The sequence below is a fragment of the Scomber japonicus genome, chromosome 5 (genome assembly GCF_027409825.1).
Source record: "Scomber japonicus isolate fScoJap1 chromosome 5, fScoJap1.pri, whole genome shotgun sequence".
Taxonomy (NCBI): Eukaryota; Metazoa; Chordata; class Actinopteri; order Scombriformes; family Scombridae; genus Scomber; species Scomber japonicus.
The window spans coordinates 8201214-8225206 of record NC_070582.1 but is presented as its reverse complement, the minus strand read 5'-3'; the positions used below and the strand labels follow the sequence as shown (position 1 = coordinate 8225206).

The 23993-nt window shown below is 40.1% G+C and overlaps 1 protein-coding gene across 3 annotated transcripts in view; it reads left to right on the top strand.

The window, feature by feature from the left end:
- The window catches only part of LOC128358286 (pleckstrin homology domain-containing family A member 7-like), a 148662-nt gene that overhangs the window by 84091 nt on the left and 40578 nt on the right, over window positions 1-23993 (top strand). For all 3 annotated transcript variants that reach the window (XM_053318510.1, XM_053318512.1, XM_053318513.1), the window contains one exon: window positions 18505-18619. In XM_053318510.1, coding sequence (XP_053174485.1) covers window positions 18505-18619 — 115 coding nt within the window. The remainder of the gene's footprint in view (window positions 1-18504; window positions 18620-23993) is intronic.

Sequence of the window (23993 nt, the reverse complement as noted above, 5' to 3'; positions counted from 1 at the left end):
ATCCTCTCATGCTCTCAGCAATAATGTAATTGTTGCAGTATAGTAGTAGTGAGCTGCAACAACTGATCTATTAATTGTACCATATATTTTTCTCAAGCAGAAATACAAAACATTTCCTTGTTTTAGCTCTTCACCTGCAAGGAGTTGTACCTTTTCTGTATGTGACAGTAAATCTCAACATGTTTGGGATTAGGACTGTAGCAAGTAAGCAATATGAAAGTCTCAACTTTGGCTTTAAAAAATATTTTCTGACAGAAACAAATGACTTGAGAAAATAGTCTTAAGATAAATCAGCAATTAAAATAGTCATTAGTTTCAGCCCTGCACTTTAGCATGAGTTCAACATTAGCAATATGTTCATATCTTCAATCAGCAATTGCCAAGACGGCCACACAGACTCCGCCTCCTGTGGGCTATTCCTCCATCGCCTGAGAGCTGTTGAGATATGTAGACAGGTGGGAGGCGGGTGGGGTAGGTAGATGGGTAAAGCATGTATATTTTGAGGGTTTTCTATCATATTTTACACATGTTGCTGGCTGCACACAAACACACACATATTGACATAACATTTACCAAATAGTGACAAAACACCCCAAATTATGTGTAAATGCTGTTTTAAACCATATTTAACCCTCGTGTCGTCCTCCCGGGACAAATTGACCCCGTCTCTTTTGACTGTTCCTTCTTTCCTTCCTCCTTCCGTCTTTCTTTAATTTTTCCTTCCTTCTTCCCCTCCTCCCCTCTTTCTTTGCTCCCTCCTCCTTCCTCCCTCCTTACTCCTTTCCATCCTTCCTTCCTTCCTTCCTTCCTTCCTTCCTCCCTTCTCTCCTAAATTCCTCCCTCCCTCCCTCCCTCCCTCCCTCCCTCCCTCCCTCCCTCCCTCCCTCTCTCCCTCCCTTCCTTCCTTCCTTCCTTCCTTCCTTCCTTCCTTCCTTCTTTCCTTCCTTCCTTCCTCCCTCCCTCCCTCCCTCCCTTCCTCCCTCCTTCCCTCCCTCCTTACTCCTTTCCATCCTTCCTTCCTCCCTTCTCTCCTAAATTCCTCCCTCCCTCCCTCCCTGCCTTCCTTCCTTCCTTCCTTCCTTCCTCCCTCCTTACTCCTTTCCATCCTTCCTTCCTTCCTCCCTTCTCTCCTAAATTCCTCCCTTCCTTCCTTCTTTCCTTCCTTCCTTCCTTCTTTCCTTCTTTTCTTCCTTCCTTCCTCCCTCCTTCCTCCTTTCCTTCCTTCCTCCTGTCCTTCCTTCTGTCCTTCCTTCTGTCCTTCCTTCTGTCCTTCCTTGACCCGAGGAAACAGGAGGGTTAAAAAACATACAATGCAAGAAATGATGAATGCTCAGATGCAATCCTTCCTAATTTAATGGCAGACTGTAATTCGTCATGCTGCAATAGAAGCAGTGCCAGTAAAAAGTTTGTATTTTTAGCCGTGAAAGGCTCTTTCAGATTTTCTTTCTGACATGTGGGCAGGAAGTTCATTTCTGTCAGCCTCTCTTTGTCCAGCAGACACCACACATACACACCTCCACCTCCTCACACGTCTTTTATTTCTTCCTGTACACCTAGAGTGGTATAGTTGTCACTGAGCTTCTTCATCTCTCCCAGTCTGACTTTTGCTTTTCTCTCTGCATCACTGTCGCTCTCTCTCCCTTACTTTCGTGTCCTCTTTCTCACCCCCCGCCCCTCCTCCTCTCCTCATTATATGTCTTTCACCGCCTCTCTTTTACTCCATCTCCCCATTCCAGACGAGGAGGGACCAGGTTACATTCTTTCCCCGCTATGTTCTGATGGATCTGTCTTATTAGTGGCTGCGTAGGTGTGAAGGGAGCTTGTCCAAGCCGCTCTGATAATGTGTCAGTACAACACTCACAAACGTTGGTGTGTGTGTGTGTGTGTGTGTGTGTGTGTGTGTGTGTACGTGCCTACGAAAATAGATGGGTGAATTCAGTACAGGTTTATGATAAAAGAAGGAATCGGGGTGTGTATACTGTAGTATGGAGTACGTTCATTTAGAAGCAGAATACCTGTGTCTCAGTTCAATATAGCACTAATACACCTGAGGACGTACTTCAGTGTGATTACGTAAGGCACCTCTGAGAACTATTAGTTGAAGTACCAACTTCATAGTCACAGTAAAGAACATCCTCAAGGGTAATGTGGCTTTGGAAGACACGTTAAACCCACTCATGAATATTAACTGGAACAGCTTCCTGCCAGCTTGTGGACAACAATGATTAATTAATCCCCTGGTCAGTTATAAAGCATGACATGAATCACAGCTTTTAAGACTTATTGGCTGCAAATACAGTATCTGTTCTATATTTCATTGAGACTTAGTTATTATTTTTCTTTTGTTTGTATGTATATGAAACTGAAGATGTTTAATGAAGATGTTGAGCAAATTGTCTTGGGGAAAACTTTCATGAATAATGTTTTTACAGCTCAAATGTTGGGTTTACTTACACATCATATGTACAGCTGGGCCTCATTTAGAAAACTCTTATGATCTCATGAGCATTTCCCCTGGTATGTTTATCTTTTGATTCATAAAAACACCAAGACTAGTTCCGTTCGGAAAGCTTCATCATATCTGGATGTGTATCGTAAATCTCTGATGCACTGAGTGGATAGAGAGTGAAATAAAACATTATAGCATATAGTCAAATACTCACAATCGAAATTGCTGCATGAATACATCATTTTCCTCAGGAGATGAAAATCACTCAAAAGTCTCTCAATATGATGAGCATGGTTTATGATGTCTTCCATAAGTGCAGATAAGAAAGGACTAAGTGACTGGTTTCAAATGTGGCTCACACAATTTGACTTTAGAAAACAACAGCCTGGAGTAAAATCACAAATTGTAGTTTTTACATTAAATCAGTGATGTTTTGCACTGCTGGTGTGTGTGTTTTTTTTTTACATTGTTAAAAGCCAAGCTAGCTGTTTCTCCTTCTTTCCAGTCTGTTTGCAAACTGAAACAAAAAGCTTCCTGGCTCTGGCTCAAAGCTAAAGCTCTAGTAAAAGTGGAATTGATCTTATTATTTATCTGTTAGAAATGAAGTGGAAAAGTGCATTTAAAAAAAAAAAAAAAAAATCGAACTATTCTTTTAAGATGAAATTTGATCTCTAGATTGGCTCCCCTCATAAAGATTTCTCTGTAAACAGGCAGATCTGTTGTAATTGTGTAAATAGAGCTTGGATTGTCAACGTCAGGGTTCATATTAATTTAAATAAACTTCTAGCCAAATATTATAAAGATTAGTGCTGTAACCAACCATCATTTTCATCTGTTAAAGTCTATCAAATGTCAAACAATAGTGAAAAATGCCAAATAGTCATATGTTCACAGAGCCCAATGTGACATCTTCTTATTGCTAAAAAAAACTGGGGGCTAATAACTGACGGTGTTTCCTAAACAATTTTTTCACAATCAATTACAATCAACCAGTTGTTTCAGCTCTAATAAATATGTTCTCTTTATCAGCCACTGCATATTTAGGACTCTTTAATCCACAAAATATGAGAGGGATTTCTTCAGGCTTGTTCTTTCATTCACAGCATGTCAGCACCAATAATTATTAAATGCATTAACCTTGTGTATGTTATCGCTGTTGGGGTTCAGTTTAATAGATTTAATGTGACATTCACCTTTAAAAAAAAAAAAAATTTGATTTAATTTTTGCCGTGTCATTCCATTCATAACGGTGGGATTATAATCATTTTTTTCAGAGGTACATATCTGGTTATAAATAGTCACAAAATTCCTCTTATCCAATTACTTGAGGTTCAAAACCCAGATTGTGTAATTACCATTAAAGCATGTAGGAGGCATGAACACGACACCTTCTGTTTGCTGTGAACCCTTATTATCCAATTAACATCGCACCGCTGCAAACAATGCAGGCAAGAAGATTTCAGCTATTGCCCCGGGCTCTATCCAAAACATCTTGTGTGCTGCTATTTAAGGCTTCAATAAGCCCGCTTGAAGCACTCCAGATTTTCACTGAGGTCGAAGCACTTCTGTATACTTTTATGTTCAACCAAGGATGGAGTTTTGCTCACCTGAATGTTTTTTTTTTCATCATCACCCTGCCTCACATTCATATTCTAATACACATATTTAGACCTTTTACTGCCGGCCCCTGAGCCCCTCTCAACTGGAGCAGCGCTAACCTTTAGATTACTGCCACCCTGTCAGCACCCCATGCTGTCACACAAGTTGTGAAGCTCATATTCTGGTTTATATCTGTCACCTCAGCTCCCAGCTCCACCTGCAACAGCGAGGCTTCTTTTTTATATTTGATGTCAACGTCAACTTTGATGGAGGCATCAGCTCACAGGTCATCAAAGCAGAGTTGAAACTCCATCTGAGAGCATTATTAGCAGCAGGGGTGTGGTGTGTGTGTGTGTGTGTGTGTGTGTGTGTGTGTGTGTGTGTGTGTGTGTGTGTGTGTGTGTGTGTGTGTGTGTGTGTGTGTGTGTGTGTGTGTGTGTGTGTGTGTGTGTGTGTGTGTGTGTGTGTGTGTGTGTGTGGAGGCCAGCGTCAGTGGGCTGCACACTAAGGTTTATCATGGATTAAAGTGGCTAAAGTGTCAGGACTTTACAGCTCCTAGGAGTACCTTATCAGCTCTCATTTTGGCAGCAGAAGAGATGGAATAACTTCCTTCTCTGCTGCTGTCTGGCCTTCAGTATCTGTCTGTGTCTGAAGTGCGTCTAGGTCTATCTGCACCACATCTGTCTGTCTTCTTGTCATCGAATCCAAAAACATGAAAAATTGAGTTTTTGTCATGGAAACTAGAGTGATGTAAAAGCTAACTTGAAGAAATTTGAATCTCAGTTCTCTTAATTTAAAAATGCACCTTGATTTTTGAATGTCCTGCAACCACAGTGTGATGTACAGCAGATCTCTTATCTCCTGTTTTTCTCACTCTAGTCTAGATTTCAGAGCCAGTCTTAGAGCAAAATCATATATTTCCAAGTTAATTCCATACAGTTTCATCTATCCATGGTAGATCATGTTTCAGGCTTTTTCTGTATATTCTTCTGCATCCTCTGACGTTGCTATACATGCCAATTAGCTGCTAGATGTTGCGCTATAGCACAGACATCTGGAGCTACCAAAACAATGAACAGAGAAGCTAAGATGACGACGCACACAGAGAGAGTGTGGCTTAATTCCCAGCTCTGGACTCCTCTATATCTTTACATAGCAAATAGTTGTTTGCTGACATCCAGTGAGGCTGAATATCATGTATCTCACCTTTTAACCTATAAGTTTAAAAATCAACAATATATCCTATATCCTTTTTGCTCCACAATTTATTCCAGAAACTTTTAAAAAACTTAAAACTTTTTAAAGCATTCCAATATGTTTGGGGGAAAAAAGGCCCCATTTGTTAGCTATAATTATCATTAGTTTTGAGTTTGACATGGAGCCCGTCTGTGTGTCGTAAACTCTGCTTCTATAAATAGCGATCAACAGAATTCCTGACTGTCACTTCACGTCTTCTTTTCCCTTTGTTGTGTTTGTCTTTCTCATTTCTTCCTCTGTGTCACCTCTTATCTGTCCTATTTGAAGTTCTCCTCTTTTCTGTTCTCCTTCTTGTTGTCAACATATTTCTCTCTCTCTGTGTCTCTGTTTCTCTCTCTCTCTCTCTCTTTGGCTCCTTCCCTGCTTCTCATTGATATGGGATCTGGCGATTTTTTAGGGTAGCTACGCCAGCAATGTGATGTGACTGCACACATGGTGCTTCTCCAGGGGTGCAGCATGGCAACGCTTTGGTTGACTGTTGCCATAGCAGCAGTGTGGAATTGAAACACAGGGATACACATGTAGATGGAATGTGTTGGTGGCAAAGAGTGTCTCTCCCACCCACTCGGAGTATTCAAAACAGTCAGTCGGTTTAATTTGATTCAATTCAACCGTGTTGTACGAACGGCATTCTTTTACTTTAACTAGATTGCAAGAGCACATACTTTTTTCTTTAATTGAAGTACTGTCTGAATCACGTTTCTCCCAGTGTAACAAGAACATTATTTTAAATTAAGGTATGGCACGTTTGGCAAGTTGCACAAATGTCACTGGCTACAGAAAAAAGTCACTTGATGTGTAACATATTTATTTTCAATGAAGTGGAACCACGATCTTTCATTAACCTTACCCAGAGTACGTCTGTTGCTTAAACCTCACCAGACAGACTCAGGATCTGAACCCGCAGGTCTTTGGTGTCAGGGTCCTGCATCTTGCCTCCACCTCCACCACCTCTATCTGACTTCAGTGTGATATATAAATCTAGCATTTAATCAAAGGTGTGAACTTAGTTGTAACTTGAAAATAGTTCTGTCCCCATCAAGGTTACCTCAGAGTAGACACTTTTAACAGAAATGGTACAAACTCAGGCATAGAGCAGACGCTGAAGGAGTCAGGTGGGCAGCAATGAAAAAGGATAACCTGTTGCATTATGGGAGCTGAAGGGTTTCTGCGGCATGGAATAAAAATCAAGATGTATTTTGGATTGAATTTGTCCCTCAGTGTAATGGGATTGCAAAAAAACCCAACAACACAACCTTCAAGTCTTCAACTGGCATATTAAGATCTAAAAGAATGACCAGAAAAACAAACTCCTTTCACTAATACAGGACTTTCTGTACTGTAACAGCAGATTTGCAAACATGACCAAAAAGGCAATTTAGCTCCATCGACATGATGGAAGAGGATTACAGAGCTATGACAGCAATGTCAGTAAAACAACATTTAAAGTGGAGAAATAAGATGCTCTAGGTGGATTTTTATTGAAAAAGTAATCTTCTGAAATGAGGACACGGGCTATCCTATATTTAGAAAGAGAGTTAGTACTATTCATTTAGAAATAAAATTGGGTAAAAATTGGGTTTAACAATGTGGCCATGCTGGAAAATAATGTTGTCCACTCTGTTTGAGGATGACTCACTTATGTTTTTCTCTCAGATGATTTATTGTAATATTTCTGAATATTTGCGGGCTGCAGATTGAAAGCTGTATAGTGGGAGTCTGACTATTTAAATGCTGCGTGGGCTCCAAAGCACTGTTGATTTTTGACATACATAGTTGCTGCTGTACAGTATGTGTGTATTTGACAGTATGTGTGTGCGGCTATGGTAGTGGGAGTTTGGCGAAGTTTTGAAGTGTCTTTAAGTGACTTTTTCTTATTATATTGTGAGAGGTATTATTAAAATCCAGGAAACTTTTGTGGTAAAATGTCAGAATTACTTTTCCTGTGTGATTAAATCTCCTCTGTGGCCTCTTCATTCACAACATGGCTGCCTTTTCCTCCCACAGGCATAACAAGTGGAGGCGAAACCTTTTCCTACTGATGTACAGCCAATAAATGCCCTCCAACCCATAATGTACTTTCACTTGACTCATTGCCAATGTTGCTGAGTGAGATTAATATGCAATGTTTTTCAAACCAATCTGGGTTCCTGCCCTGTCATACTCTCGCTGGCTAGAAGTGCATCTTAAGCGTTGGTGCATGAGTATTATTCGACTCCTCTTTCTCTATCTCTTCCTCCACGCTGTAATTAAACCTCGTCAGAGTTGAAGCTCAATCTATATTTGAATCGAGGCCAGGAGGTGAATGGCATGTTTGCATTCACTCAAAGATTTCACAGAAACTTAAAATTGTTTGCTTTATTTGTTGCAGACGTCATTAGTCGTGTTTGGTCCCATGTTTCCGTGTAGTTTTTTTTTAATGATGGGCTGCGAGCGTGAGGCTTGCACACTTTATTTCAAGGCTTCTAGCTTTTGAAGTCACTTCAAAGGATTGTCTTTTGGGTTTGGGGTGAAACAACAGCACGGAGCATTTTGGATATATAAGTTTATTTCTTTAAAAAAATGATTGCCCTGTTAGATCCCAGTCATGCATCATTTTCTCTATTAATTTGTTAAAATTCAGCCCTCAGTGGATTGTTGTGAAGTTTTTAAAGGATGGAGGAAGGAAGGATGGAGGTGGTAAATGAGTGCTACTATTTGCCTGTTTGCAAACACAGACATCATGTTGAGGCTAGCCTCTGCTCCACAACCCTTACAAACAATCTCTAATTAAGCTTTTCTTCCTTTTGGTCCTTTTCCTTTTGGAAAAACTAGACTGGGTTAAAACCTGGTGTTATGCTGGACTGTGTGTGGTCACTATGTGAACATGTGGCCACTTAGTTACAGGGATAGCCAGTGCTAGTGTCTATGATGTGAACATTTATATCTGCAATTTTCTGTAGTGGTCCCAGTAATATTCACTGGTAGAGTGTACTAAAGTAGCGTACCGCATGAGGTCAAATTGTCCCTTCTGTTTTGACTGTTCCTTCTTTCCTCCCTTCCTTCCTTCCGTCTGTCCTCCCTCCCTCCCTCCCTCCTTCCTTCCTTCCTTCTTCCTACCTACCTTCCTTCTTCCTCCCTCCTTTCCTTCTTTCCTCCCTCCCTTCCTTCTTCCTCCCTGATTTCCTTCCTTCTCTGTCCCTTCAATCCTTCCTTCTTCCTCCTTTCCTTCCTTCTCTGTCCCTTCAATCCTTCCTTCTTCCTCCCTCCTTTCCTTCCTTTTTCCTCCCTCCCTTCCTTCCTTGACTCAAGAACAAAAATAGGGTTAAGCAATGTTTGAGTTAAAAATAAAATGCAGCTAAAAGAACAATTCTTGCCACGCGTACCTTGTTTGATTTGAAAGAGAAAAGTTATTTTAACTATTCTAATCATCTGTCAACTCCCCCTGCTATTTAATCTCTGTGGATTTCTCTCTGTGTTTTTATCATAGTGATGGTTATCTGTGGTGTTTTAATTCCTCATGCCTCTGTGCACCTTTTTTCTGCCTCTTTCCCAGTTGATGATCATGGAGGTTGTTGTGGAAGTTGTAAATTGAATGTTTTGACAGCATTTTGGATGCAAATTCATGAGGCTCATTTCCATCCAGTTACCGCAGTTACAGTCAAATCAAGCATTCCTGCAGAGCAGCCGCACCACACTTAACTCACATAACAGCTACATCAGTCGCATGTTTTACCTGCAAGACTTGTGTTTTAATGCTGCTGTTCATCATTTGTGATGGGAAAGCATCAGGGAAATAAAAAGCTTGCATCCTGGTATTAGTTAAGTTATAAATCCAAACACACAGTGGAGCATCTCTCCTGCTGGTTGCTGATAGGACACAGTAGAGATGTTGGTATGCGTCTGTTTAAGGAGATGCTCAACTGACTTTGATGCATTTAACACCAGAGCTGAGAGCGTCTGAGCTTGTAGTCACTCTGCATCATTCTGCTGTCCTCTGCTTCCATCATCTCGCAGGATTCATTATGAAAGAGCAACGGCCAATAGGGGAAACCCATAGACGGTATAAAAGAAATGGATGTAACATCTGTGACGTCACCCATTGGTTTGTGGACTGCTGCTCGGAAGCCAATAGTTTCGAATCTAGGCAGCACGGCCTTGAAAATTTCAGGTGCATGCTGGGAAAAGTAAAAACACGGATTCTACATAAATATGAGCATGAGGCGGGGCCAATGGTGGAGTGGGGGAGGTTGCGATAGGTAGCGAGGGCTGGATCTCTATTAGAAGCTGAAGCCTCTGTGAATATAACAAAGTTAAACATTTATTGTGAGCATTCAACAAAGTTTGAATACTTATTTGGAAATCAAAGAACACTTCTCAGCTGCCTGCGTTGCATCTATCTTGTTTCGTACAATGGAAGCATACAAGCTCAAAGATTACATGTTGTATTACTGACTGGTGATGTGTGGGATTATTTTGTTTATGATCTAGCTTTGTTGAGGAATCAGTTCTGATTGGAGACTTATTTCTTAATAACAGGAAATAGTTTCATATCTTATCATATAACTAATGATGCCTGATGCCCAAAAATGATACTAGTTGTGACACAAAGAGATAGAGAGAAACGGTCTAAATTAAATTCTGTTTAAATTATACGGGTTATGTTACAGCCTTAAGCTCAGCAATGTTGGGTTGTAACAGGATGTTAAATACTGAGACCAACTGGGAAAATCTTGGCAGGGAAATTAAGTGAATAAAGCTTTTTCTCTCATCAGTGATGAGTGTGCCCTTTAGCAAAGCACTGAAATCAAAGCTTCTCCGCTTGAGCTGTTTTATAGCCAACAGAATTTGGAAACTCCCAGATTGACATATGGATTTTTAAAGCATTACAGGATGTTGAAATATTGAATTATGTCTCACCATGCAACAACAAGCTGGACAATTATCAATGCTGGAAATGTGAGGTCTCTTTTATATGCATAATAAGTAGATAAACAGGTTTACCCTTACATACTGTTTTACTCATGATTAATCTCTACACTAATTCACATTAATACATTCTTAAATAAATCTTATGGAAAAAAAGACATTCACAATCACTATTTTATTGGCCAGGAGAACATTTTATAAAATATAATGAATACAACATGTTTGAATACTGAGTTTTGGTCAAATTTGCACATAACATAAAAATGTGAAAAACCCAAAACATGCAATTTAAATGTAAAAATGTAATGCAAGGGTTAATTATTTGTTAGCCGTAACAGTAAATGTACATTAAATTGATCAGAAATTAAAATATTGTTATGTATTGGTGGACAGAAAAAATTAAATTAAATTTGATGGAAGCCAATTTAGGTTATGATGTTAATTTTTTTTTTTTTTTAAACATCAGATTTTAACAGTGCACAATAACATAATCCTGCTTAAAATCTTATCCTAACCCACATGCAAAGAATAAATAACACAAATATTTAAGATGGTAATCTTTAGACAGGAAGAGAAACATTTGGGAGACTGGCATTGGTAACATGCCCACATGATCCAAACAAGCCTGCCAAGTCTTGAAGAAACTGATATTTAGTGAATTTTAAGAGAAAATCAAAATCAAGAGAAAAATGGGATACTATATCAGAAAATAGCCGTATTATAATTTTGTGCTGTATTTGTGCTTGTATCACTTTTCTGCTCCTTTTTCATAAGCACTCTAAGGAACAGCCAGACCATTGATGCCACACTGATGGAGCCGCAGCACAACATGTGTAGCCGAGTGTGACTGTGTCCTTTCATTTGGTCTCTCTTGAATCACTCGATCTTTAAAAAAAAAAATCTTCTCTCTTTCTTCTCTTTCTCTTGTGTCTTTGTCTTCTCAATTTAATTTACTTCACTTTGATTTTTTTGTTCACTTGGTGAGAACCCTCAAGTTGCCGAGACGCTTTTCAAAACCATCAAGTAGACTTTTAAAGGCTGCAAAATATAGTTTAAAAAAGGGGGAATTTTAAGTAGCTGAGAAATCAACAGTTGGTTGTCACTTATTTTGCTTTCACTCTTGATTGCCTCTCTTGTGTGCTTTTTGTTTTGTAGCTGTTTCTATTTTTCCGTCACGCCTCTTTGGTTTTCTCTCTCTCTCTCAGATCCTTGTGTGTGTCACTGTCTCTCTCTGATCTCTACAGAGAGGTAAACAGATTACCACCCATGACCCCATCCTCTTTGGGCATTTGAGGTAAATAAGTGGGTTATGTTTCCCCTGGACCTTCAGGAGCTGTGTTACACATGGATTAATTCACAGAAAGAGAGGTCATACCTTTTTACAAACCTCCAGAGTTGAAGCTAGCCTACATTCAAAGGCCAAATAATGTCCTCCTCCTCCTTCCACCATGATATCAAATGTGGCTTTTCCCTCTGTGAAGTCCAGGCATAGACTCCCAGTAGAAGCTGTGTCCCTTATGGCAGACTGATGAATTGAGCCTTGTATACTTCCCTGCAGAGAAAGGAAGGCTCTTAGATATCTATTTTGCTGCGAGGAAATCAAAGACTCACTTTTACCTCATTTCACTTTCCGGCTCTTTCTCCATCACCCCTCTCTGTGGCTCTCCTCTGTCTTTCAGCAACAAGGTCATAAACATTATTGTCTGCCTCTCACTCTTCTGTAGCTTTTTGAGAACTTTGTCTTTGCGAATGGTAGCATATTAACCCTCCTGTTGTCCTCAGGTCAAGGAAGGACAGGAGGAAGGAAGGAAAGGAGTAAGGATGAAAAGAGGAAGGAATTTAGGAGAGAAGGAAGGAAGGAAGGAAGGAAAGGCGAGAGGGAAGAAGGAAGGAGGGAAAGATGGAAGGAAGGAAGGAAGGAAGGAAAGGCGAGAGGGAAGAAGGAAGGAGGGAAAGATGGAAGGGAGGAAGAAGGAAGGAAAAGAGGGAGGGAGGAAGGAAGGGAGGAAAGGAAAGAAGGAAGGGAGGAATGAAGGCAAGAGGGAAAGAATGAAGGAAAGGAGGGAGGGAGGAAGGAAGGAAAGGAGGGAGGAAGAAAGAGAGGAAAGGAAGGGAGGGAGGGACGGAAAGGAATAAGGATGAAAAGAGGAAGGAAGGAAGGAAGGAAGGAAGGGAGGGAGGGAGGGAGGGAGGGAGGGAGGGAGAGAGGGAAGGAGGGAAGGAAGGAAGGAAGGAAAGGAATAAGGATGAAAAGAGGAAGGAATTTAGGAGGGAAGGAAGGAAGGAAGGAAAGGAGTAAGGATGAAAAGAGGAAGGAATTTAGGAGAGAAGGAAGGAAGGAAGGAAGGAAAGTAGTAAGGACGAAAAGAGGAAGGAATTTAGGAGGGAAGGAAGGAAGGAGGGAAGGAGGGAGGAAAGGAGGAAGGAAGGAAGTATGGAAGCAGGAGGGAGCAAAGAAAGAAAGGTGGAGGGGAAGAAGGAAGGAAAAATTAAAGAAATAGGGAATAAGGGAGGAAAGAAGGAACAGTCAAAAGAGAGATGGGGTCAATTTGACTCAGGAGGACGACACAAGGGTTAAAAAACAGAACTGAATAAAGATCTCCAAAATGTCGTGTTTAAACATTTGCTTTGACAAATAAGCTATAAAAAAAGTAGAGGAATGTTTTTTATTTTTGAAGAAGGGAGTGGTTGAAATGCCATGCGTTGGTATTTAGAGAGCATGAATTATAACCAACATTAGCTCCTAAATCATTCTCCCTGGTACTAATTATCGAAAAAAAAATGCTTCTGTTTAAAACCTTTCCGGTGAATACATAATTTTTTTTTTACTTTGACTTTGATGAAAATGCATCTAATTTACATTTTTGTAGTTTGTGACCTTTCAGAAGTTTGCATGAAATTATCTTGACGGCAGAATAAAAACAGCTAATATCTCTCTGGCTTTAAACCCACCCACACCACACCACATCCTAGAGCTTTACATTATGCAGCTGTAGATAGAACTGTGTAAATGTGCTGAAACTGAAGGTTGTGTTAATGTAATGTACAGTCTGTGATATGGAGGGCAGAGAAGAGAGGAGGGTGTGTTGGAATTTTTTTTTTTACAAGATAAGATCAGATTTCGTCCGGAAACATTCCCAAACCAATTAATGTGTCGTTTGTTCCTAATAGAGCAATTCACAGTAAGACAGATTTGTGTTTACAGAAAGAACCATTTATGAATTTATTTGAAGGAAGAAAAAGATAGCCTTAGGTAATGAGGTTGGATTCATAGATGAGGAGATGCATTACATTGCCAGTGTTTTCTCTTCTGAAACTAATCAGACAGATTTATACACATACTCCGCCTGGTGTCAGCCCGTCGACAATAAAACATCCTGGATGGAACGTCTCATCTGTCTCACTGCAATGCGACAGCACCAATAACAGAGCTGTCATCATGCAAAGAGATATTCTCAATGTGTAGCCGGCAAGCAGGTAGTCACGTTTTTTTGGGAGGGGATTTGTTGCCTGACTAAAAGTGTGTGTGTGTGTGATCTGTTTTCAAACCTGTAGCATACATACATGAGTGTTTGTCTTTATTTTCTTGTGAGGTCACACATTGACATGAAGCATGTATACAACCTAAACCCAATAAAAAAAAACCTTAACCTTAAAACCTTAACCTTAATTCACCATCGAATTACACTTTTGTCAACACTGGTTTTCAAGTGAAATTGGTTCTCTCAAAGATAGACAGACACACACACACACACGCACACGCACACGCACACACACACATACATACATACACACACATACACACACACACACACACACACACACACACACACACACACACACACAAAACTTAACTTTGTCCCAACAACAATACATAGTCCCATATGTCATGTATGGTGGAAGGAAGGAAGAGGGGAAGAAAGAAGGAAAGGAGGAAGGAAGGAAAGCTGGAAGAAAGGAAGGAAGGAAAGAGAGATGGATGGATGGATGGATGGATGGATGGGAGGAAGAAGGAAGGAAGGAAGGGAGGAAGAAAGAAGGAATGGAGGAAGGAAGGAAGGACAGAAGGAAGGAAGGGAGAAAAAAAGAAGGAACAGTCAGAACAGACGGGGTCAGTTTGACCCGGCAGGACGACACAAAGGTTAAAGGCACATTTTCAGGTTTATATTTATACTCCGGGACTCTTTGCATGATTTACAGCTAATAGTGATCTTATACTGGCCTTTTATGCAGCCTCTTAGTTCAGCATCTGTCTGAAACAGGCTGGTTTAGCTCCTGGTAAGCACTAGAAGGCTCAACAGGCTACAGAAACAAACAGGAGTAGTTTGATTTCACTTGTTTGTCTTGTTCTGTACTTGAAATTGAACTCCTCAAACACATCACCCATTGAATGACTTCAGCAACAACTTTAGCAACAAAGTCTACCAATCTAGGACTATTGAGCATTTTCTTTTAACATACATTCACATCAAGTTTTAGATCTTTGACCATGTTTAACAAGGACATCAAAAGACCATAAAAATAACTGAAAATCCAAAAAAAAAGCATTATTTGCCCCCATTAAAATTTGCACAGTTTGAATCAAACAAGAAAAAAGGAAACCAAACCAATTAAATGGCCGTGAAAAAATAAATGATCTCACTCTGCAAATTAAATGGTAAAGAATAAAATAGTCTCAGGCAACAACAAATTAGTACAAAGTGCAACTTAATGAGATTCATTAGTCTCTGGTGGAGTAATGTTTGAGATAAAAATATTCTTATAATTGTGTTAATGTGATGTTGATGTGTATATATTCTGAGGCAGAAGGAGCGCTTTTACAATTTGTCTATGGACATGACGCATTCACTTGAGGAGTCCTATATTTTATATTATAAGGGAAAAAAAGTACTTTAAATGGTCATCTACCTTCAACACTAGTGCTCAGAGATTGGTCATTTGTCTGGTGTCTGGTATATTGTCTTTGATCTGTGAATAACTGAAGGACATTGGCAGGTGAGTAGAAAAGCTCATTCAAATAGTTTAATAACCACTCAAAATTATAACACACTGACTGGGAAAGAATGTATATTTAATAGAGATTCCTCAGTGTTAGTCAGGCAACACAAACTCATGTCTAAGTATTATTTAACCCTCCTGTTGTCCTCAGGTCAAGGATGGACAGGAGGACGGAGGAAGGGAGGAAGGAAGTAAAGGAGGGAGGGAGGAAGGAAAGGAGTAAGGAGGGAGGAAAGGAGGAAGGAAGGAAGGAAGGAAGGAAAGGAGGAAGGACACAAAAAGGAAGGATTTAAGGAGAGGAGGAGGAAGGAGGAAGGAAGGAAGGAAGGAACGAAGGAAGGAAAGGAGTAAGGAGGGATGGAGGGAGGGAAAGAGGAAGGAAGGAAGGAGAGAATGAAGGGAGGAAGGAAGCAAGCAAGGAAGGATGGAAGGAAGTGAGGAAAGAAAGAGAGAAGGAGGGGAAGAACGAAGGAAAAATTAAAGAAAGAGGAAGGAAGGAAGTAAAGAAGGAACAGTCAAAAGAGAGACGGGGTCAATTTGACCCGGAGGACGACACAAGGGTTAAAGTCGTAATAGCTTCCTCAGTTGATTCAATGAAAACCATTTTTTACTAAAACCAAAAAAATAAACCTGTAAAAAAAAAAAAAAAAAAAAAAAATCAAGTCTTATCAGCTAACCCACAGAAGCCACTGTGCAGCATTTAAGCCTGTGTTTGGTAATGAATTTAAAGTCATTCATTTCATGTGGTACCTGTATCCTTAGCAACTGAAAGAGCAGAGCTGTCCAAAATACACCGCCACCAGTCTTAAAAAAAAAAAAAAAAAAAAAAAAAAGAATATGATATGTCGTGTCGTGAGAGCTGCTTTTCATTTCTTTTTAATCTTTTGGTGCAACAAAGGCTTAATACTGTAAGAAGTGCTGAAGAAATCAAGACAAGGAGATATTTTATTTATATTTAATTGTAGCGGGTTAGCAAATCTGTTTGAGGTTGAAATCTGAGGAGAATCGCTGTAAGGGATGCACCTGTTGAGAAGCAGACTAGGATGAACCGAACGTCTTGGGGGTGAAATCAAAAAGCTCAACAGGAAGATTTAAATGCACCTCACATCTGTGTCTGGTGTCACATTTATGATTTCACTTCTCAGGTTCTTCAGTGTCTTTAATCCTCCCTCATGTTTCTATTATCCGTGGTTTATGATTGTATAAAACATGTGTCATGAATTCATTGTATTTTTTCAGAGAAGTCAAGGTGTCTGATCTTTAACTAATATATGAACAGTTTGATTTGTGGTGACTCATTCATCCATTATTCTTTTGATCACAGATGAAGCAGCTCTGTTTGTTCAGCCTGGTCTGACCTCAAGTTCACAGCTGTCAGTTAATCATATTAAAGTTCTAATTGTGTTACTATCCACAAAACTTACATTTTACATTTTATTTATATTTATTTTATTTTTTATATTATATTGTATATTATATTTAATTATATAGTCCATTGCAGTCCCAGATTTGAACAAAAAGATGGGACAGATATGTTGAACACAAACCAAAAACATAACAGACATGGTTACAGGCATCCATTATCATATTCATAGTACTTCTGAATCAGTTAGTGTTTAAACATCTTTCATACAGCATCCATTTCTTCCACTTACTCACAAAGATGCTTTCCCTCATTCTAAGCTGGTAGGTCATTCTCTCCATGGTGCAAACCTCTCTCATGATTTCTAGCCACTGAGTTATACTGGGTGGTTTAGTCTTGCACCAGTTTCTTATTATTGCCTTTTTGAATGTGATCAATAATATTTTGGTTAAATATCTTTTTCCAGTACATAGTCATTCAAACTTCCAAGATACATAACTCTACATTCCCTAGGTATTACATATCCCAAATCCATCCCATTTTAATGTTCAACGCTATATTGTCCTCACATGGGTTAAAAAAAAGAGTTATGTAGCCCTTTTGGACAATGACATGTTTATAAAATAAAAAAAATAAAAAAACTTAAATTACATTACAGTCAGTCTGAAAAATGGTTGTAGTGAAAAGTTGACCTTTGGGATATAAATGGTTTTCATCCAGCAAAGACCACGTGTAAAAGATCCAATCTGGATTGCTGTGGGACTCAAAGCGATCACAGCTATCATTATTTCACCAGTTAAATAGAAATCTAGGGAGGAACTAGACCTTGAAATGGAAACTGCTGCCTATCACTGAGGCTGCTCACCTCAGAATTAACTTATTTTTGTTATTTGTTCATTTGGGTGACTTACGATAAAACTCTTAAATTAGGAAATTTGGGGATGTCCTGTTTACCCAGCCATCTCCTATGATGTCATATCTACTGTATGTTTCCTGTTGGTTTTTACTCTTATGGTATAAAAGGCTAAATGCCACAATAATGCTTCTATATCTCATGATAAGTCGTTATACAGATGAGAACCAAAAAAAAAAAAAAAAAGAGGATACATTTAAAAACCAGCAGTTGTGTAGTTTTATTTTATTTTGCAGCAGATATTTGTGGCTGCTGCGTATAGTCTACATTTGGATTGAGGACCGCTGCTCGTTTATCTTCTGCAAGTATGTCGTTACATAACAGTCTGCTCTGTGCACTTTCATTTTTCTGCAGTGAATCAGGTTTGTAAGACCATTTATCAGCTTCCTGCTGTGAAACACTCATGTGAGGTAATAGGTCTGAGCTCACCTGAGGGTACAGTAAGAAAATAAATCTTGCATGCTCACATACACACACACACACACAAATACACACCCACACACACTGAGGCCCAAAGGATTTGTCATAAGTCTCTGGGGAAAGTCCCAAACTCAAAACATGGGAGAAGCCATAACATCCTCTGTCTAGAGTCTTTCTCCTCCCCACACTTCCCATCAGTCCCTTTCCTCCTTGATCAATTCATCACAGGTCAGACTGAAACAGCAGATGATTGTGAAAACAGAAAAGGAAACTACACATAAAAAGTTTATTGACCACATGGGATTACTGTTTTTCTCTCTCATGTTTCCTGTGTCTCTCCACAATAAAGGATTCAGTAATGCTGAATGAAAGCAGAAACCATAGGAGTCATCACACCCTCAGTAGTTAAAGCAAAATGCTGTATGGAGGGGGCTGCATTATGGTCCTGTCAACCAGCCCTTTAAAGAAATAGTGAAATAAAAAGTGTGAGACTATGTGGTGACATATGTTAACTGTTTTAACGCTATATCAAACCCAAGTCGACCCATGTTTATCCTCCTCGGTGGTGTGTAATGGCATTTCTCTCTGTGTTGCCAGGCTGCAGGGTGCTCGCATGATGTCCAAACCCGGAGGTGAGCTCTCAAGCACCACTGTCAGCGAGGCCTCCACTGCCATCACCTCTTCGACTGTGGACACTCCTTCTGCCTCAAAGGTTAGCGTCTGTCTGTCTGTCTGTCTGTCTGTCTGTCTGTCTGTCTGTCTGTCTGTCTGTCTGTCTGTCTGTCTGTCTGTCTGTCTGTCTGTGGTTTATTTAATTTGGCTGTGGTTGTATATCTAAAGCTCTTCAGTCTGTGTTGAGGTTTAGACAACCATGTTTATTGTGATTTTCTCTGACGTAACTGTACAGTATATTATGTGTATGTGTAAATGAATATAAGTCCATTTTAGCATTTAAATACAGTGTTTGGTTTAGTTTCAAAACACTCATTTCGCATAACAGGCTGTAATCTTTGTCTGAGAATCAATATTTATTTTGGTTTCAGTTTGATTAACTAAACAAAAAAACCCACAAACCTGATTGTGTCCTATTTACATTTGTATACCTCATTAGTTTAACTCTTATCCTTTTGGTGGTTTTGTATGTTTATTTAGTGTCAAAGTAGGGAGGGAGGGAGGAAGAAGGAAGGAAAGGAGGCAGGAAGGGAGGAAGGAAGGAAGGAAAGGAGGGAAGAAGGAAGGAAGGAAAGGACGGCGGGAGAAAGGAGGGAAAGAAGGAAGGGAGGAAGAAGGAAGGAAAACAGGGTGGGAGGAAGGAAGGAAAGGAGGGAGGAAGGAAGGGAGGAAAGGAAAGAAGGAAGGGAGGAAAGAAGGAGGGAGGGAGAAAGGAAAAGAGGAAGGAAGGAAGGAGGGAAAGAAGGAAGGGAGGAAGGAAAGGAGGGAGGGAGGAAGGAAGGAGGAAAGAGAGAGGAAGGAAAGAAAAAGAGAAGGAGGGAGGGAGGGAAAAGGAAAAGAGGAAGGAAGGAAGGAGGGAAAGAAGGAAGGAAGGGAGGAAGGAAGGAGGGAAAGAAGGAAGGAAGGAAGGAAGGAAAGGAGGGAGGGAGGAAGGACAGAAGGAAGGAAGGGAGGAAAGAAGGACCAGTAAAAATAGACAGGGTCAGTTTGACCCGGGAGGACAACACAAAGGTTAAAGGGTAGATATTGTAGTCTGTTAGTACCAAATACAGTGTTCCATCTGTAAAGTGTGTTGGTTCTTTAGTATTCAGTCCTGTCACACACACCACTGTTAGTTGATGCTGTACACCTGAGTAACATGAAATACTCACAAGAGCAGAACAACTTTAAGTTCATTGATCTCCAAGCAAAGAGTGTGAAGATTGACTGACATCTGTGTCTGGAGTGTAATGTACTATAAGGGAGAAAATCACACAGGGAAAAAAAGCTAATGGCAGAGGTGAAATTGTCTTTTTTTTCACTTTACCTTTAATTTTTTGAAAACCTTTCACTCTTTCTGTGATACATCATCTCGCTCCTCCTGTTTTGTGCTGTATAGTAAAACAATATGTCTGTTTCTAGTAGAGCAAAAGCCCATTGAAACAACACTGGGATGCATTAAATAAAACAATTGTGCAGAGGCATGCAGTGAATTAACAGTATGCTCAGCAATGGTCTTCTTTACTAACATGAATAGTTTTGATGGGTAAAGTCAAATGGGCTAATGTGATAATGATGTTAAAGTGTCAAACACAGCAACCTTTCTTATGACTCAGAGCATAGACTGAAATCTTCTCCTCTGACTGTCTCTCCGTCCTCATGCTGACAGGTTTGCTTTCTCTATCAGACTACATAGATTGTGGAAAGGTCATGCCTGAAGTGTCTGGGTTTTAAATAACTTGTTAACTACTTAAATTAATTTATTTTCTTTTAAACCTTGTATGTTTTTTTATTTCCAATCCTGATTTTCTCAAGCGAGTGATTATCTTATGCTCAGATGAGCTCTGTATGAATAAAAGTGAATATTAGTATTAGCATTATTGGCAATTTTAGACTCATCATTCTTCTGTGCACCCACTGATCGATCAAGCCGCGCACGGTGGATGGCGATGAGTTAATGATGATGAATTAAAGGTATTCTTCGGCTGACCAAGATCCATGACAGCCCCGGCAGAAATGAAGACAAGAGGCTTAATTGGAGAGAGAAGTGGAGGATTGGTGCTAGTGGGCATAGCTTTAGTTTGATTAAAGCAGGATTTAAAGCCAGGCAGGTAGAAGTGATGTAATTATAATGGACCCATACCTGTCTGTCACACTGAGAGGGTTACAGAAGGGCATTTATCACCTTTAAAGACTGCTTTGTTTTACACGGCTCCTTTAGTAAGCTCAGAATCTCCTGTTTGACAACTTGTTAATGCAGCATTTAAGCTAACTGTTACGCTCCGATGTGACTCATACAGCTAATTACCAACAGAGTAACCCCACAGTTTATTACAATACTATGCCCAAGGAATAAACCTTTTAAATATTCATAAATGGTAAATTTTATTTGATTTCAGTTTAACAAAAGTAAAATGCTGCATCTTTGTTTCTTTCATAGTTGGTTAGTTGGGATTTTTTGGCCATGTTGGAGGCCTTATGTTGTATTCTTAAATGCTGCTCGTGTCAGATCGGATTTATATCACTGTTCATATCCATTTTTAGGATTTAGCCGACACAGATCCAGATCAAATAACAGTGATGTCGTGAATGCATGTGTGGAGTAACGACAAAACGCCACACAGTCACATTTCATTGGAGCCTGTACTTTTTTTCCTCCTTACCCCAACCCCCCCCCCCCCCCCGCCACTCTTAACCTTGCATGTGGTTGTCCTTCAAGTTGTCATTGGCTCAGGCAATTTGCTGCTGCTGTCAAAATTATGAAATCCGTCGGAGCGTCTCAGCATAAGCAATGCTTGCAAATTCCAATTTGTGCCTCGGAAATGCGGATCTCATGTCTGCTACATTCCTTCCAGTCTGCTTTTGTGCAACACCACGTCGTAATCCTCGTGGAAATTGGAAAGCCTCCCTTTTTTTTGTTTCTCTCTTGTTTATTCATTTTTCTTCCTTTTTCCTCGGCTCACTCTGTCTCTCTTGTCTGTCAGTCTATATCTTACACTCTCTTTCACTCGCTAACACACTCACATGCACACACACAGCTCCACAGTGGCATGAAATCTCATCCTGCCCTATCAACAGGTGCCGTGGGACTAGAATTGAACATGTGTCATTGGGTGCAGTACCCAGATGACAGGGCATCCATCAAGCCGCCTCGTTGCCGTTTACACGCCCCGCATTTTCCTGGCCTGCAACCCCCCACCCTCCCCTCCTTCCCCCCCAGGTGCTCTGGCTCATCACCCCTGCCATTTGAACAGCGGGAAAATAGTGCGGATGCCTCATTCTGACAAGGAAAACTCTTAACAAAAGAATCTTGTCTCAGAGGAAAGATGCCCCCCCCCCCCCCCCCCCTTCGCATACACGCCGCCCATCTATAAAATGAATCCACATTTTAGAAAAAGTCGCTACCATTCTGCCTCTGACTAAACATCAGAGGGAGCACAGGGACAGAAATCATCCCATATCCCCTATGAGTTACGTGTCACAATTCTCCTTTAAGCACTTGTGTTCAGAACCAGTCAGCACATCTTTTTTCGGGGGTTCATCAAAGTCAAAGTCATTTAGGAGTTCCTGCCGGGTCCCAGTTTATAGTTATACATTTATGTTCCTCATCATTTCTCTGCTCTACTTGAAAAAAAGCTTATCTGCTTCTTGAAAATGAAGTGCCAGTTTGAACATTAACACCAGCATGCATCACGACAAATTGTTGAACAGTGGCATGTTGAAGGATTTGTTTGTCACATAAAGGTCTCTAAATTTAATCTCTTTTTATTGGCTGAGGGAAAAAGAGTTACTGTTATTCTGCCACAACTACTGCCATTAAAACTAGTTTTTTTTATGTATCTGTAACCCTTGAGGTGACTTTGCATCTTTACATTCAGATAGTTAAATGTAATTACAAGTTAGCTGGTGGAGTTCAACAGTAGAAGATTGTACTTACCCTTTAAACTCCATTCCCTCAGGTACTGAAATAGATACGGTAATTATAAGATATAGCTATTACTGCCATTATCATATTTGTTTGTATGAGTTTATCAACAGAATTTAACTACTCCTGCAAGAAGTCTACATTTTACTTATCACAATTTCCAAGAGCTAAAGCTAACATCTTTATAATATTGGTTTTTTAGAGATATTTAAAAATGTGCTAATGTACCACTGAGAAAAATAAATCTCACATCGGGGAGCTGCCATGTTCAGCTACATTCAGCCACTATTCACCACCGATCAGCTCCCACTCGGACAGATTGGGATTAAGTATCTCCTGTAAGTACATGTACTCTTCAGCCAGACTTCTAAAGCGAGGGTAAAGCACTACTCTTGTTTAATTACCTCACTATCCCAGATGATTCTTGTCTGGCTTGGGATTTGAACTTGCAACCTTCCTAGTCTTAAACCAGGTGCTTTAAGCTTTTAGGTTGTCTGATTGTGTGTCATTAACGTAACAAATAGCTGCTCCCCATCCCGAATCGCTCACCTACAAGACAGAGTGCTTCTTGGCAGCAGGGACCACAGTCTGTTCCACAGAATTACCCACGGCCTAAAAATAGACCACCGCATCGCACACACACACACACACACACACACACACACATATTTGCAGACACACATTTCCAGGCTAAGATAAACATATTAAACATGCACTGACATACACATGCTGTATATTTACAGAAAAGGGACGCCACTGTGACAGTATAGAAACCACTGTGCCTTTGCATCATGCTTGGACGACCAGCCTGCCTCTAATTAGCGAGCGTGTTTGCTGTTTTCCAGCTGTGGGTGCCTCCCAGTGCTGCTGCCAGTTCATATACACACACTTGTGCAGCCGTCACACCAAATATTTTATTATAATCACAGTGTGATGGAGGTGGCAGGGTTGCTACGTGTGTGTGTGTGTGTGTGTGTGTGTGTGCTATGCTGTGCCAGTAGGAGTTTGCTTTCTCCTGAGGTTTCAGATAGAGGATGGTGTAATGAGATTGGCTGAATATGTGCATAGTGTATAAGTATGCTTACTGGCATATACACAGCAGGCGTGCACACAGATGCAATAATGCAAGACTTTCTTGGTTTGCTGAGAGAGAGAGAGAGACAACCAACATTCATACATTTTTATGAGTGTGTAATGGAAGATGAATCAATGTCAGTGCCTCAGAAGTTGTACATTTTTTTCCAGCGGGGCGGGAACAGTAGTACATAAATATTACCAAAGAGCTAAACACTGATTATATACATCAGCTCGGAAGATAAAATATAGATGTAAGTTTCTTCGTTGGTTACTAGCAGCAAAGTTTCATGTGATCTGAAGCTTTGTCCGCCATCTTGGAAAAGACTTGTGTCTACTAGTGTAGACTAGCTACTGTCAAATGTGAGGATCTAGTGGTCATAGTGAGGTTTAAGACTAAGCAGAAGTACCAAATTGTTCAAGAGATCAATGAATA